At 46.1% G+C, this 16694-nt stretch overlaps 1 protein-coding gene across 1 annotated transcript in view; it reads left to right on the top strand.

Moving 5' to 3' along the window:
* Positions 1-11867: 11867 nt before the first annotated feature.
* Positions 11868-16694, top strand: part of ARHGEF4 (Rho guanine nucleotide exchange factor 4) — an 87728-nt gene continuing 82901 nt past the window's right edge. The window contains exon 1 of the mRNA XM_012751716.3: positions 11868-12082. Within this exon, the coding sequence (XP_012607170.2) occupies positions 11878-12082 (205 nt within the window). The 5' untranslated portion in view covers positions 11868-11877. The remainder of the gene's footprint in view (positions 12083-16694) is intronic.

Genomic DNA, 16694 nt, shown 5'->3' on the forward strand with positions numbered 1-16694 from the left:
TTGTATCAAGGTAAAATAGGCTGGGAAGTGTTCTTTCTTATTCTATTTTTTGGAAGAGTTTGCAAATAACTGGTATTAGTTCTTTTTTTCACTGTTTGGTAGAATTCAGTGGTAAAGCCATCTGGGCCTGGGCTTTTCTTTGTAGGTAGTTTTTTGATTACCGATCCAGTCTCTTGATTTGTTACCGATCTATTCAGAAGGTCTGAATTTCTTCTTGAGTGAGTTTTGGTAATTTGTGTCTTTCTAGGAATTTGTCCATTTCATCTAAGTCATCTAATTTGATGGCATACAACTGTCCATAGTATTCTCTTATAATCCTCTCTATGTCTGCAAAGTTAGTAGTAATGCTTCCTATATCGTTTCTCTTATTTTGGGTCATCTCCTTTATTCATCAATTCAGCTGAAGATCTATTGATTTTGTTGATCTTTTTGAAAAATGGCTTCTAGTTTCACTGATTTTTTCTATTGTTTATCTCTTTTTTAAAATTTCTCATTATGCCTATTTTCTATTCTCTATTAATTTCCACTCTAAACTTTATTATTAAATATTCCCTTTCTTCTAATGCATAAAGTTTAATTTTGTTCTTCTTTTTCCAGTGTCATACGGTGGTGATTCAGTTGTTTATTTAAGATATTTCCTCTTTCTTATTAAAATATGCATTTACAGTTATAAATCTCCCTCCAAGCACTGCTTTGTCTGTGTCCTGATATTTTGGTATGCTATGTCTTCATTTTCATTCATCTTAAAGTATTTTCTGATTTTTCTTTTGATTTCTTCTTTACCTTATTGGCTATTTAAGAGTGTGTTAATTTCCACATATTTGTTGTTTCTTTGTTATTAATTTCTAATTTCCTTGTTATTTCCTCTGTAAATTTTCCCTATTTATTTATTTATAATTGAAATTTATTTATTATTGAAATTTATTTATAATTTCATTCCACTGGGGTTAGAGAGCATTTTGTATTATTTCTATCCTTTTAAATTTACTGAGGTTTATTTTATAGCCTAACGTAGGATCTATCTTGGAGAATGTTCCATGTGCACTTGATAACAATCTAGTTGGTTTAAAGTGTTGTTCAAGTCTCCTTTTTCCTTGTTGATTTTCTGTACATTTGTTCTGTCTATTATTGGAAGTTAGATATTAACGTCTCCACCTATTATTGCTGAATTGTTATTTATCCCTTTTCTTTTGTCAGTTTTTGTTTTATGTACTTTGGTACTGTTATTAGGTGTATATGTTTGTAATTGTTGTATCTTCCTCATGTATTGACCTATTTATTATTCTAAAATATTCCTCTTTATCTCTAATGACTTTTTTTTGTTTTAAAGGCTATTTTATCTAATACTAGTATCGCTATTCCAGTTTTATTGTGGTTGTTCTTTGCATGATGTACTTCTTTCCATCCTTTTACTTTCAATCTGTTCGTGTCTTTGAATCTAAAGTTTGTCTCCTACAGATAACACATACAGGCAAACATGGGAGATATTGCTGGTTGGGTTCTAGACCGCTACAATAAATCCAAGTATCATAATAAAGTGAGTCACCAATTTTTTTGTTTTCCCAGTGCATATAAAAGTTATGTTTATACTCTATTGTAGTTTATTAAGTCTGCAATAGTATTATTTCTAAAATAACAATGTATATACCTTAATTTTTAAAATACCTTATTGTTTAAAAATGCCCACAATCATCTGAGCCTTCAACAAGCATAATTGTTTTTTTGGTAGAGGATTGCCTCAATGTTGACTGATCAGTGTGGTGGTTGCTGAAGTTTGGGTGGCTGTGGAAATTTCTTAAAATAAGACAACAGTAAAGTTTGCCACAATGATTGACTCTTCCTTTCACAAAAGATTTCTCTGTAGCACATGATGCTATTTGATAGCATTTTACCCACAGTACAATTTCTTTTGAAATTGGAGTCAATCCTCCCAAACCCTGATGATGCATCATCAACTAACTTTATGGAATATTCTAAATCCTTTGTTGTCATTTTGACATGGTTCACATCATCTTCACCAGGAGTAGATTCTATCTCAAGACACCACTTTCTTTGTTCATCCATAAGAAGCAATACTTCATCCAATAAAGTTTTATCATGAGATTGCAGAAATTCAGTCACATCTTCAGGCTCTGCTTCTAATTCTAGTTCTCTTGCCATTCCCACCACATCTGCAGTGACTTCCTTCAGTGACGTCTTGAACTTCTCAAAGTCATCCATGAGGGATGGAATCAACTTCTTCCAAACCCTTGTGAATGTACATATTTGACCTCTTCCCATGAATCATGAATGTTCTTAATGGCACCTAGAATGGTGAATCCTTTATAGAAGGTTTTGAATTTACTTTGCCCAGATCCATCAGAGGATTCACTCTCTGTGGCAGCTATAGCCTTCTGAAATGTATTTCTTAAATAATAAAACTTAAAAGTTGAAATTACTCTTTGATCCACAGGCTGCAGAATGGATGTTGTATTAGCAGGAATGAAAACTACATTAATCTCCTTGTACATTTTAATCAGATGTCTTGGGTTTCCAGGTCCATGGGCAATGAGAAGTAAAGCTTTGAAAGGAATCTTTTGTTTCTGAGCAGTAGGTCTCAATATGGGGCTTCAAATATTCAGTAAACCATGCTGTAAATAGATGTGCTGCCATTCAGGCTTTGTTGTTCCTTTTCTAGAGCACAGGCAGAGTAGACTGAGCATAATTCTTAAGGGCCCTAGGATTTTCAGAATGGTAAGTGAGCAATGACTTCAACTTAGAGGCAGCAGCTGCACTAGCCCTAACAAGAGGGTCAGAGTCAGCCTGTCCTTTGAAGCTCTGACACCAGGCATTGACTTCTCTCTAGCTATCATCGTCCTAGATAGCATCTTCTTCCAATATAAGGCTGTTTCGTCTCCATGGAAAATCTGTTGTTCAGCGTAGCCACCTTCATCAGTAATCTCAGCTAGATCTTCTGGATAACTTGCTGCAGCTTCTGCATCAGCACTTGCCGCTTCACCTTGTACTTTTATGTTCTGGAGACAGATTCTTTCCTTAAATCCCATGAACCAACCGCAGCCAGCTTCACACTCTTCTTCTGCAGCCTCTTCACTTCTCTCAGACCTCACAGAATGGAAGAGAGTGAAGGCCTTGTTCTGGACTAGGCTTTGGTCTAAGGGAATGTGGCTCGTTGGATCTCTCCAGACCACTCGAACATTCTCCATATCAGCAATAAGGCTTTTCACTTTCATTTCATTGGTGTGCTGACTGGAGTAGCAGTTTTAATTTTCTTCAAGAATTTTTCCTTTACACTCATAATTTGGCTGTTGGGCTCAAGAGGTCTAGCTCTCAGCCCATCTTGGCTTGTAACATGCCTTCCTAACTAAGCTTCACTGTTTCTAACTTTTGATGTAAAGTGAAAGATGTTCAACTCTTCCTTTCACTTAAGTACTTAGCAGGGCTAATTTCAATGTTGTCGTTTCTCAGGAAATAGGAAGGCCTAAAGAGAGGGAGCAAGGGTGGGCAGGGGAGAAGTCAGAATGCACACATTTACTGAATAAGTTTGCTGTTGTATATGGCATAGTTCATAAGATACCCCAAAACAATTACAGTAGTAACATAAAAGATAACTGATGACAGATCACCATAACAGAGGTAATAATAATGAAAAGAATTACGAGAATGTAACATAGAGACATAGTGAGCACCTGCTGTTGAAAAAAATGGCAGTAATAGACCTGCTCAATGCAGCGTTGCCACAAACCTACAACTTGTAAAAGATGCAGTATCTGTAAAGTGCAATAAAGCAGAGAGCAATAAAATGAAATATGCTTGTAGTTACATCATGTTTTTTATCCAGCCTGATCCTCTTGCCTTTGGATTGGATTGTTTAATCCATTCACATTTAGTGTTATTATTGATATGGCTGGATTTACATCTACCATCTTATTTTTTGTTTTCTATATGTCTTTTATTAATAGTTTGTTGTTCTATTCCTCCTTTACTGTTTTTCACACCGAGTGAATATTTGCTAATGTAATATTTTAATTTAATTAAAGATTCACTGTATTTTTGGAAATTTTCCAGTAGTTTCTTTAGGATTTAACATATACATGTCTGATCAGAATCAACTTCAGATGTATACTAGTTTAATTCTAGTAACATATAGAAATATTACTCCTATATAGCTCTATTCCCTTCTCCCCTTTTTGTAATATTATTGATACATATATTACATCTACTGATATTAAAAACCAAACAGTGCATTAATAGAATGATTACTGTATCATCTGCCAGTATTTTATTAACCCATTACAGCTTTTCTCTCACCCACCTCCTTTATACTGCTTATCGGCAGATAAATTGGCAGATATCTTACATTTTTATATGTTTAGGCCCCAGATACATTATACACATATTATTTTATACAACTGCTTTTTAAATTAGTTAAGAGAATAAAGGAGAAAGATAGGAACTTATAGTGTCTTTTATAATTACATAATTACCTTTACCATTCCCTGTGTTCATATGGATTCATGTTATCCTCCAGGGTTAATTGCTTTCAGTCTGAAGAACTCTCTTTTGTATTTCTTATAAATTGGGTTTGCTAGCAACAAAGTCTCTTAGTTTTTGTTCATCTGGGAAAGTCTTTAGCCTTTGTTTTTGAAAGAACTTTGCTGCTGTAATAGTGTGAAATATATATTTGGTCTTCATCCCTGTTTCCTGGCATACAACTGGTAAAATTCTTGCCATCTCCAAAATGATGTCTCTTTGTGTGCTGATCGACTGGCGGCTGGCAGCCCTCAGGCAGCTTCAGGTCACCAGAAAAACCACAGCAGTGGGGCTAAAGGTTAAGTTGATAACCAATAGCCAATGGTTTAATCCATCATTCCAATGTAATGAAGTCTCCATAAATGGTCCAAAAGGACAGGGTTCGGAGAGCTTCCAGATAGCGGAAGATGGGAGGTTGACAGGAAGGTGAACAAGAACTCACCCATGCGGGGGAAGGTGGTGCACCCCAACTCTGTGGAAACAGACGCTCTTGAGCTCCGGACCCTTCCAGACCTCACCCTATGTGTCTCTTCATCTGGTGGTTTATTTGTATCCTTTAAAATACCTTTGTAATAAATTGGTAAATGTAAGTAAGTGTTTCCCTGAGTTCTGTGAGCTGCTCTAGCAAATTAATTTAACCGAAAGAGGGGGTCATAGGAACCGCAACTTCAAGCTAGTTAGAAGTTCCAGAGGCCTGGAATTGTAACTGGTGAGAAGGAGGGTCTGTCTTGGGCATTGAATCCCCAGCCTGTGGGATCTGAAGCTATCTCCAGGTGGATAATGTCAGAATTGAATTGGAGGACACCCGCCTGGTGTCAACTGCAGAACTGATTGCTTGCTTGCTGATGGAGAGAGATCCCTGCGTATTTGGGGGTCATAGGAGTCTTCTGTGTTGATTGTTGTGGTGTGAGAGCAGAGAAAAAATTATTTGAGTTCTTCCAAACAGCTGCATAAAGGATTCTTGGTTGATGAGTATTTCTTTTCCCTTTCAGCATTTTTGATATGCTATCCCACTGCCTTTTGGCTTCTGTAGTTTTTGCTAGAATTCAACTGTTAATCATATTGGGGAAGCCCTAATAAGTCATATTCACTTGTGGTTATTCTCTTGCTGCTTTCTAGATTTTCCCCTTGTCTTTCACGATCAGCACTTTTACTATGATGTGTCCATGCGTGTCTACATTTATCTTTCTCAGCAATCATTGGGCTTCCTGATGTGTGGGTTATTGGTTTTCAGTAAATTCTGAAAGTTTTTATTCATTATTTCTTTGAATATTTTTTCCTTCTTCTTCCTTTCTGGAACTCTCATTGCTCTTATGTTGGTGCACAGAATGGTGTCCCACATTTCTCTGAGGCTCTGCTCATTTTTTTTCACGGTTTTCTCTTTGTTCTTTGGCTTGTATAATCTCTATCAATCTGTCTTCAAGTTTGCTAATCCTTTCTTCCACCTGTTGAAACTTACTGTTAAGACCTTCTAATGAATTTTTTTTTAGTTATTAACATTATACTTTTCAACTCCAGAATTTCCACTTGGTCCTTTTTTATAATTTCAATCAAGAGATTGAAAGAGATTTCAACAGATTTCATTATCTCTTTTATAATTATAAATCTCTAAACCTATAATTTATGAATTATAATTATAATTCATATAATTATAATTAATATAATACATTTATTATTCATTTCTCAATTATATTTATAATTTATTCTCTGATATAACATTGTCATGATATGTTTTCCTTTTAGTCATGGTTCTGTGGACATGTTTATAATGGCTACTTTGAATTGTTTTTCTGATAAATCTGATATCTGGTCACTCTCACAGTCAGTTTCTATTGCCTGTTTTCCCCCCATTGTACGGGTCATACTTTTCTGTTCCTTTGCATGTCTCATAATTTTTGGTTGGAAATTGGTCATTTTAGACAATATACTGTAACAACTCGGTACAGCTGCCCCACCAGTCCTGCTCTTGTTATTTGCTTAGTTAGTAACTGGTGACACTGTGTGTGGGAAGTCTCTTTCCCTTCCTACAAGGTTAAGCCTCTGGTGTTCCCCAGAGAGGTGTAGCTCTGGGCAGGCCCACACTTACCCTTAGGTGACAGTGGCTTTGCCAGGGCGCTTTTCCACTTTCTCTAACCACACCCAGATGTTAAGCGTCACTAATTGGCAGCTGACTGTTTTGTTATTTTCAATATTGTCCTGGGGCATAAATTGTTCTATAAGCTAATGCAATCAAATCCTGGCTCACTTGAAGGAACACTTCCTGAGGTCAATGTTTGGTGTTTGTTCCAATCCCAGAAGGGCTCCTCTCAACTGTCTTATTCTCTGTTCTCTCTTACAAATAGTAGTTTACAGTCTAGGCTGTATCTCTGTTAGATCCACAAATCTCCCAGTTCCCTTCACTGCAACTATTTTTGAAAGCACCTTTAGGTTTAAACTTCTCCATGCTCTGTTACAAATGAGGTCAGTTCCTTTGGAAAGAAAGCAGGAGCTATCTGTTTTACAGCCCACTTCTCCCCCAGGCAAAACCTTTGAGCCAGGGCTCTGGAGCTGGGGCTAAGGACAATGGCGAGCTTTACTCTGAGTGACACTCTGTGGGTCCCTTTGGGAGGGAGAGCATTAGCCCAAGGTCCTCTCAGCTTGCCTCTCCTGGCATGGAACCACTGTCCTACCAGCAGGAGGAAGGGCTCCAAGTCCTTAGTGTTCTCAGCGTGCCAAAGAAGGGAGCTGGCACTGCCCAACCACTCTCACCCAGCAATAGGTGGCTGGGGGCAGGGAAGAAAGGCCTCTGGGGACGCTAGGAGGGAAAGAAGGCCTGTGTCACGGCCGCAGCAGCCCCTAGTGGCCTCTCTGCCTCACTCAGCTGAGGAGGAGGGAAGGAGCAGTTTTGGTTCAAACAACACAGACTTTTGCTTTTCTTACTAAATTGTTGATTTTCTTGAAAAGACATTTCTTTATTTGCTGTTTACTCTTAGGACCATTCCCAAGGTTTTAAATAGTTGTTTTTAAAATAATTTTCAACAGTTTCACTGGAAAGTGGGTCATTCCTCTCAGGAATTTCTCTCACTGTCCTGCCCAAAGTCAATCTCAGTTTTCTCTGGTTTTATAACCTATTGGTAATTTCAGTGAGAGTCTTGGAGGAGATCAATTGTATGATTGTGCTCATATCGTACCTTATTCTGATCCACTTCTTAAACTTCCTCATGATATCCTCAGCAGCTAGGATTATACTTGGCACATAGTAGGTTTGCTAAGTCATTTTTGCCAATGGTACTGGTGATGTTCGGGCAAGAAATGTCTGGGGAATTGTCAAAAAGGGGCAAAAGGGAATGGATAGTTACAGAGTGGTTCAGAGCATGGGTGCTGAGCCTGGAGCCAGCTCCACCTCTTCCTGAGTGTGTGGCCTTGGGCTATTCTGAGCCTCAGTTCATTTCAACTGTAAAACTGGCTAATAATGGTACCTATCAGATAAAGGTGTGAAGATTAAATAATATATGCAAAGCTTCTAACACTTGGTACACACTTAATAAATCCAAGCTAACATTTCAGACGTGGCTAGGCACTGCTGCATATTTACAGGTTGTTTTACTCAGTCCTCACAAGAATCCTGCAAAGTAGTTGTTAGTATTCCTATTTGATGGGTGAGAGGAGAAACATGCAAGAAGGTTAAGTCATTTAGTAGGTCACAACTAGTAAGACAGAATGAGGATGTGAACCCAGACTGCTCTGGCTTTAAGCTTCTCTCCCTCCAGCACTCGTGTAGAAAGCAGAGGTTAGTTAGGACACATGAGACAGAAACTTGTCTCCAGGCTTCGGCCCCGCTCTGTTTCTGCTCGTGTGTGTGCAGGGGGTTCGTCTCCCCCTTCACACTATCAAGCCAGCCTCAAGCAACACTGACCTTTCTGAGCTGACCCTTCTGTGCTTGCCTTTCTGACATTGTGTAAATGTTCATTCATATGTACACATGTATGTACAGAATATAAACACAGACATGCACTGCATAATGGCGTTCTGGTCAATGGCAGACCACATGTATGACAGAGGTCCCGTAAGATGAATAATGGAGCTGAAAAATTCCTCTCGTCTAGCAATGTCTCTGTCAGAATGCCACAGCACATATCACTCACACGTTTGTGCTGATGCTGGTGTAAACAGATTGTTTTTGTAGATTTAGTGCAGCCTAAGTGTACGGTGTTCATAAAGTCTGCAGTAGTGCATAGGAATGTCCGAGGCCTTCACATCACTCATCACTGACTGACTCACCCACAGCACCTTCCAGTCCTGCGGGCTCCAGTCATGGTAAGTGCCCTATACAGGTGTATTGTTTGTTATCTTTTATATCATATTTTTACTGTGTCTTTTCTAGGTTTAGATATGTTTAAATACACAAATACATACCATTGTGTTACAACTGCTCACAGTATTCAGGACAGTGACCTTCTGTGCAGGTGTGTAGCCTAGGAGCAATAGGCCATCCACAGAGCCTAGGTGTGCAGCAGGCCACGCCGTTTGTGTGAGTGCACCTTCTGATGTTCAAACGAGGGCAAGATCATCTAACAATGCATTTCTTAGAATGTATCCCCATTGTACCGACATGCATGACTATATATGAACAATATATGTAAATGTACCTAAATAATTATTTGTAATCATAAACCCAACATGTGATGGTAAGGGCATCGCCTATCTCCCTTAATAGCATCCAAAATGGTACCTATAAGCTTTGCAGAGACAGAGTCTTCCCTTGGTGGGTGCAGCTAAGTCTCACTATACCAATATCATTGTCCCTGAGATGCCCACACCTTGGATAGTAGGCATTAATTTCAGCCATCATCACCACTGTGGTCTTAGAAAACACAGATCCCTTTCATACTTGAGCACAAAGTGGGGCACACTACCTTTCCCCATACGACAGCTAAAACCATGATACCTGATTTGAATACACAGGAGTCTCAGGAAGATTCAAAAGGGAAACAGACTTTGTAAAGGCATTCTGGCTGAGACAGCAGCTCACATGGGCTGGATCTGCTCAGGCCGCTGCCACTGCACCCTCCACACAAGAGCACCCTCAGGTCTCCCGAAGTCCTACCCCAAAGAGCCAGAGCCTCCCTCTCCTGCCTAGCTGGCCGCCCCTGCCCCCACCCTCTGCAGATCCTTGTCCCTCTGCAGCTCCTCACCAAGCCGAGCCCCTGGGAACAAATTGCTGGGGAAGGCCCTGTCCCCTCACACGCCTGGTCTGTAGGGAGCAGCCAGCCACTGGCAGAGTGAGTGCTGAGAAGGACTAAACCGAGTCTGAGGAGGGACACTGACTGAGATCTGAAGGTTGAGAAGGAGCCAACACCATGAAAAGCCAAGAGAAGGTCATCTGAGGTTAAAGGGACAGTGAGTGCCCAGACCCTGAGGGAAAAGGAGAAGCAGCCAGTCAGCACTGTGGCTGGAGTGCAGAGAGCAAGGCGCAGGGGTGCCTGGAGGCGAGAAGTCCGCAGCCAGGACTTGGGAAGTGTGAAGGGAAGCCCCCGAAGAGACTGCCAGAGGGGTGCCCAGGAAGAAGGGAGGGGAAGAGCCGTTCTTCTCAAGGACGGGAAACAATGGAAGCAGAGAAGGGAATTGTGCATGCTGGGTATGGGGTGGTCAGAAAAGGCAGGCACATCCTCCAGACAAGTAAAGGAAACTGAGGAACCGAAGGTGGGGAGATCCACATGGAGATTGGGCTGAGTCATCCCCCACTGCCCCTTAATTGAACAATAACACCAGTGTTAGCTATGCATGTACAGAGCTTGGCCCTTCACCTAGAACTGTGCTGGGCCATTGCCCAAGATGTTGGGGCAGATATTATTAATAACATACTGGTGTGCTGGCCTGGATACCAGAGGGCCGCCAGGAGAGGAAACAATGAGATGCAGGGTCCCTGTGGTACAGAGCTAAGAGCTAGGAGCTCAGGGATGGAGATGGGCTATACGACACAGACTCCAAATGGCAGGAAGCAGGGAGAATGCCTACTTTTCCAGCACCCACTCTGTACCGTCTGGGGTGTTGGAGCACCACGCACACCTCTTACTCATCCCAGCCGTCTCAACACTGCTGGCGCGCTACAGCAGAACCAGCCCCTACGGGCTGCGGAGGGGTGATGGTGCTACGTGTGCATTGGGGTAGGAGGGGTGTCAGCGGCCCTGATAGGCTCCCCTAACCCCCAAGGGATACCACAGCGCTCACTGTTTTCCACGTTCTGGGTTTTGTATTTCATACGATGACTTCTTGGTTAGCGCCCTTGTTTGGAGCTGTGGAGGCATCTCTTCTGCTATGTGGACTCTAAGAACCTATGGATGCTCACGACTTCTCAGAGGGACAGATGACAGAGCTACGCCCTTCCCAGCCCTGACCACCCCCAACAACCCCATAATTCCTGGCTCCTTGTCACGCGCCTCGTGGCCCGTTCTCGTTTATGCTGTCACTGTGCTTTTTCACGCACCTTCTTAAACCCTTTGGCATGGACGGTGACTCCACACTGTATGGCCCCTTGACCACCGCAGACCGCCGGCCGACCGCGTGCCCGGCGGGGCGGCTCCCGCCCCCGGCAGTCGGGAGAGTGGCTGGAGCCAGGTCGCCCCCGCTCCAGTGCGCTGGGCGGGGCCAAGGGAGGCTCAGCTGGGCCACCCGCTGGCGTCCCCGCCCCAGATGGGTGTGGACGCGCCGCCCGCTCTCGGAGCTAAAGTCTTTGCTGAGGAAAGGCGAGCGCACGACCGCTCTACTCACCAGCACGGCCGCAGGGTGCCTGGGCGTCCCCTCCTGAGGCCAACCCTGCCCTAATACACGCGTGCTAATGCCGGAGGCGCGGCCAGCGAACACCGAGGGCGGCCTGGGGCCCCGCTCGCCGCGCCCGCCGTCGCCGGCGCTCCAGGTCTGCGTGCGCGCGTGCGTGAGCGCGTGCCGACCGGGCCCGCGACCCGCGCCGGGGTCGCCTCCGCGGCTCTGCGCCCGCCCGGCCGGCAGGGAGCTGGCGGCGAGCGGGTGCGCTGCGTCCTGCCGGGTGGGCGCCTGGCCTCGCCCCGCGCCGCGCGCGCCCCGCATCTGCAGAGAGTCCCCGCCGCCGCGGCCGCAGAGCCAGAGCGGCCCGCGGCCAGCCGAGAGCCTCCCTAGCCGGGCCCCATGATGTCAGCCGGCCCGGAGCGGCGGCCGCGCGGCGGCCAGGATGGGGCAGAGGACGCCGCGCGGCCACCCGCACGCCCCTCGCCCTCCGACGGCGACCCTGGCCCCGGCTCGTGCGCCCCATCGCCCGGCAGCCCCGCTGCCGCGCCGCCGCCCTCGGCCCAGCCTCCCCCGAGCCTGTGGCTGGAGCTCGGGCCCGCCTGCATGAGGGCGCAGCAATGCCCCAGCGAGTCGAGCGGGCAGACGAGCGGCGACCTGGGCACAAGCAGCAGCAGCAGCGCTGGGCTGTCCCCGGGCTCCGACTCGGACAGCAGCGGCGTGGTGTGCGGCGGCCGCGGCAGCAGCGGGGGCATGCGCGCCGCCCTGTCCCGCTCCTGGAGCCTGGAGAGCCTGTGCTCGGCCACCGCTGGTAAGGGCGCCGCCCGCGCCCTGTGCTCCTGGCGTCTGTCCTCTCGCGCCTCTTCGCCTCTCCTTTCCGCTTGTCACTGTCTTTCCTGCCTCACTTTTCCGTCTTGTTTCTTGTTTCCATGTCTTGGTCCCTTCCTTCCTAGGGCTTCACCCTTCTGATTCCTTTTCATGTCCCTGGTTTCCTTCTGATACCCTCCCTCCTGTCTCTTCTTTGACTCGCTTTCACTGGTGGGCCACCTGTTACAGCCCGGGCCCTGTTGGCCCCAGTACCGACCGGGGCACGTCGTCAACTGGGAAACTGCGTGGTTAAGGTGAGACTAGAATTTGGCCCCTGGTTGTTTCCTTTCCCCAAACTGTTCTTAACCAATGGACAGGTCTGGTTTTCCGGACCGCAGCTCTGTAAAGCAAGGAAGATGGAAGAGCGCCCGCGGGCCGAGGCTGGACCGGCTTGCGCCACCTGGCTGTCGGTGTGCTTGGTCCTGACCCAGGACGGAGGCTCCCAGCCCAGAGGTGGGGGCTCGTCCTGGGCCCTCTGGAGCAAGAGCGCATTTTCCCGGACATGAGATTGCTCTGGTGTCTCCTGGTGCCCTGTGCCCCCATAGAGCTCCCAGATCTACTTGGAGGGCCGAGTTTTGGGCATTGATTGAGGGGAAGGCTTTGTTTCCAAATATTAATGGAGTGAGGAAGCCCATAGTGGCTTTGTGGACGGTGATCGCCTGCTCCTGGTGATTTGCTGCACAGCGTTCTTTCTATTTTACTTCTTGCAAATACTCCACAAGTATCTTGAGCCTCTTCAGTAGGGGCGAAGGAAAGCAGTTGCTGCTTGGAGGTTATTATGCTTCTGCGATGGGCTGAAGGAGCAGCCTGTGCAAGCTCCAGGCCCCACGTCAGCGTGGGGTGAGACTTTGAATGTGTCGGAGTCAGAACTCAGAGCTAGAGAGGGGGGTACAGACTGCAGAGAGGAGCTGTGTTGGGAGGAGGAGAGAAAGGCCACTCCAGCAGCGCACCTTGGATGACAGATACAGGGGTTGGGCTTTGCTCTGCAGTCAGAGCGTTCGGAAAGGGAAATGGAAGACATGCAGACCTCTGCAGTGAGCACTCCGTGATCTCATCTGCCCTCTCCCAAAACATACCATTTAGGAAAGTTGAATAATCTAGCTGTCGGTTTTTCCTCCAACTAAAAGTGTTTCATTGTTCTGTAGCTCTGATTTCATCCGATCCCAATTCCCTTGAAACCTTCCTTTCCCTCCTCTCAGGTGCTTAAATAGAACCCATTTTGAGAAAACCAAGCTAGATAAAAATGTAAGTGCGACCTTAATCAAACTGGCAAAGGATCCCCTTTCCTCTCTCTTTGCCCAAATGGCTTTCCTTCCTTTCAGGGGTTGAAAGGCATTCTTGCTTGAACCTTGGAAGCTGCAGGCCCGGCCCAGAGAGGCTTGAGGAGGTGGCCCTGGTCCCCCCTCAGGGCCCCCTCCCCCCGGACTCCTCCGTTCTTCCTTCTGTCCCAAATGTGTGTACCACTGAGACAGGTGGAGATGGCAGAGACTGGGGTTTATTAAGCAAGACCAAAACCAGGGACTCCCCAACCCAGCAGCACTGGTGTCAAAGATAACAGCAATGTTTGAGTGCAGGTCTGGAGTGTGGGGCCAGGGGGAGCACAAGGCGAAAGCAAGGTCCCAGAGGCTCCTCCTTGAGGGGATCAGCTGCCTTGGCAATGGGCTTTAGAGCAACAGGCGTTGTGAGGGTTGATATGAGACCAGAAATGAACGAGGTGCCCTCATAGAACGCTGGCGGGCTGGCCCACAGGCAGCACACTGCCCCAGGAGCGCTGGCCAGTCACCAGCCACACAGCCACGGAGGAGGGCATTTTAAATCACCTCTTCATCTTCTTGGCCCCCACTCCCATTCCTCCACCCCTGCTTCCTGCCTTGTTTGGTGGGACCTGCGTCTGCAGTCAGCAACACTAGATATGTAAAAAGACACTGCATGTATGCTATAGAGTGGGGAGTCCATGAAGCTATCGTCTGTCTCGACTGGATTCCTGGACAGAATTGGCCCTGGCGCTCCTCTTCTGCAGTGGTACTAGCAATTTGCTGTCCTTGGCAAGAATTGAGAAATCAGGCACTCAAATAATTCTCTTCAGATTTGTGGTTCAGATGAGGAAGTCTGGTTGGAAAAGCCTGGCAGAGAGGAGAACTTGAAGGGAAGAGGAAAATTACTTTATTGAGAATTTTGTATATGCCCTGCTACTCTAGATATGAAAAGAAGCTCAGAGAGGTGCAGTAACTTACCCACAGTTGCTGTGTCTGTGAGGCTGTGTCTGAACAGAGGTTTGGACCTGGATGGGTGTGGCTTAATGGAGCCCTTTGCTGACTCAGGGCTGAGGGCCATGCCGGCCCAGCAATAGGCAGTATGTTGGTCTGGTTGGCACGGTGAAACAGTTCTGGCCACACAGACGCTCAGTGTTGTTATTGTTGCTATTCAGCAATCACAGCCTTTTCTGGGTGCCAGCTTTCTCATTTGCAAAACAAAGAAATTAAAACCAAAGTTTGACCTCTTTGCTGATCAACTCTAAAAATCTCATGATTCTACTCAGAGTTATATGATTTAGGGTGAGTAATCCCCACTGAGTTGGCCTTTGTTGCATGTTATATTTCTATTTGACTAGTCTAATAGCTCTAAGACAAAGCACGTGTCTAATCTATTAAGAAAGATTAAGAGTTACCAGTAAGGGATCCTTGGCACAGCTTAATTGTCTGATTTTCATGGTGGAGCCTGTTGCTGCACATTTTTAGAGGTCTCAGCAAGAACCAGAAAGGTTGGCACTTGGGCCTGGGAGTGCAGCTGACTCGCAGGCACAGCACCGGACAGGGAATCCAGGCTGAACCTGTAGACGCTTGCTGTTTCCAGAAGACTTCTTGAATGCTAAATGTCCAGTGCTGGCAATTTCCCAGAAATGTCATTCGCCCTGCTGTGGAGAACACTTCCTTCGCAGGCAGAATCTGAAAATGAAATGCAGTTGACAGGGTGGAATTTCCATGGCCCTTCTTTGTGCCTGTGCTCTCATCTGCCCTCAGGCGCCCGGACCCAGAGCCCTTGCTGTGCTGTCCCACTGCTGTCACTCGGTGCAGGCTTCCTCAGTTCCTGTTCTGGACGTGTCATCTGACAAGCTTAATGCTCAGTTCAGACTTCGGGGGGGTAACGGTGTTCACTACCTATGCTTTTGTGTGGTCATTGTCATATGATTTCTTCTTGGTGGAGAACCCATGTGGCTTCTGGGTTCCTCCGCAATCTCTGAGGCACGCATCTGGCCCAGCAGGGCATCGAGCGTCTACGCTGCTGGGCCTCTCTGGCCGCCAGACGTTAATACCTGTTGTGTTCTGGGCACTAGAGATGGGGGTGAATCACGATGAAATCACAGCACAGAGAGCGAAAGACAGGGGCAGTCCATCACACATGATGAGTGCTCTGGGAAGCACACCCAGCCGGATGATGTGGGAGGGTACCTGAGCCACCCTCAGCGCATGATTTGTCAGGACTCTCAGAGCTCAGAAATGCAGTTCTACTTACGGTTCTGCATTATTACAGTGAAGCATCCAGGTTGAAATCAACAAAGGCAAAAGGTATGTAGGCCAGGAGTGATCAGGCATGAACTTCCAGGTATCCCCTCCCGTGAAATCACATGGATTATGCTTAATTTGCCCAGCCATGATATGAGACAACTCCTGTGAGGCTCCCCGGGCCTTGGAGTCCTGGGTCTTTATTGGGGTCAGTTATATAGGTAGGCAGCACTCATGAGACTGAAATTACTCAGTCTCCAGCCCCCCTCCAGAGGTTGGACTAATACAGCACAGCTCGAGGTGCCCCCAATAGATTATTGTTGACATAATCTATCTGACATGGCCCAAGGCCCCAGATATACAGAGACACTCTTATCAAGCAGGATATTCCAAGGGCTTAGAGGTGATCTCCTAGGAGCGGGTCAAGGAATGTGTAGGGTTTGAACATCCCCAAGCCTTTATTGCACAGTTGAGGAAGCTTAGAATAGGGGCACCAGACCCAGCTTATTTAGGGGAGCAGGCAATGAAGGAAGTAGTGCAGTGATGCAAAGAAACTCTTCAGAAGGAGGTATTGCCCGAGGCTTAACACTTGCAAGTTAGCTGTGGTGAGCAAGGAGTAGAAAGAGCTTTCAGGAGGGAGGACTGACATTAACAGCTGTAGAAGGATGCATGAAGGAAGGGAGCCTGTGTGCACTGAGCCCCTGTGCAAGGTACTGTGTTGAGTGCTCGCAGCAGGCCGCAGTTGCACATTGTATGTTGCAAAGAGGGAGAGACGAGAGAGAAAGACCAGGCTGCAGCTGCCCCATGGTCTAGCCGTGACACTTGGAGCTGCAGAAAGGTTTTAGGCAGAAGGTTGGTGTGACCACACTACTTGCTTGCTCTCCTTCTCTGTTTGTATTTGCAGATGCTCCTCAACTCACTATGGGGTTGTGTGCAATAAAACCACTGTAAGTTGACATATCGTAAATCAAAGTGCATTTAATATACCTAACCTACAAACATCACAGCTTAACCCAGCCTCCCTTAAACATGCTCAGAACACATACATTAGCC

This window comes from Microcebus murinus, chromosome 8 (assembly GCF_040939455.1).
Source record: "Microcebus murinus isolate Inina chromosome 8, M.murinus_Inina_mat1.0, whole genome shotgun sequence".
NCBI lineage: Eukaryota > Metazoa > Chordata > Mammalia > Primates > Cheirogaleidae > Microcebus > Microcebus murinus.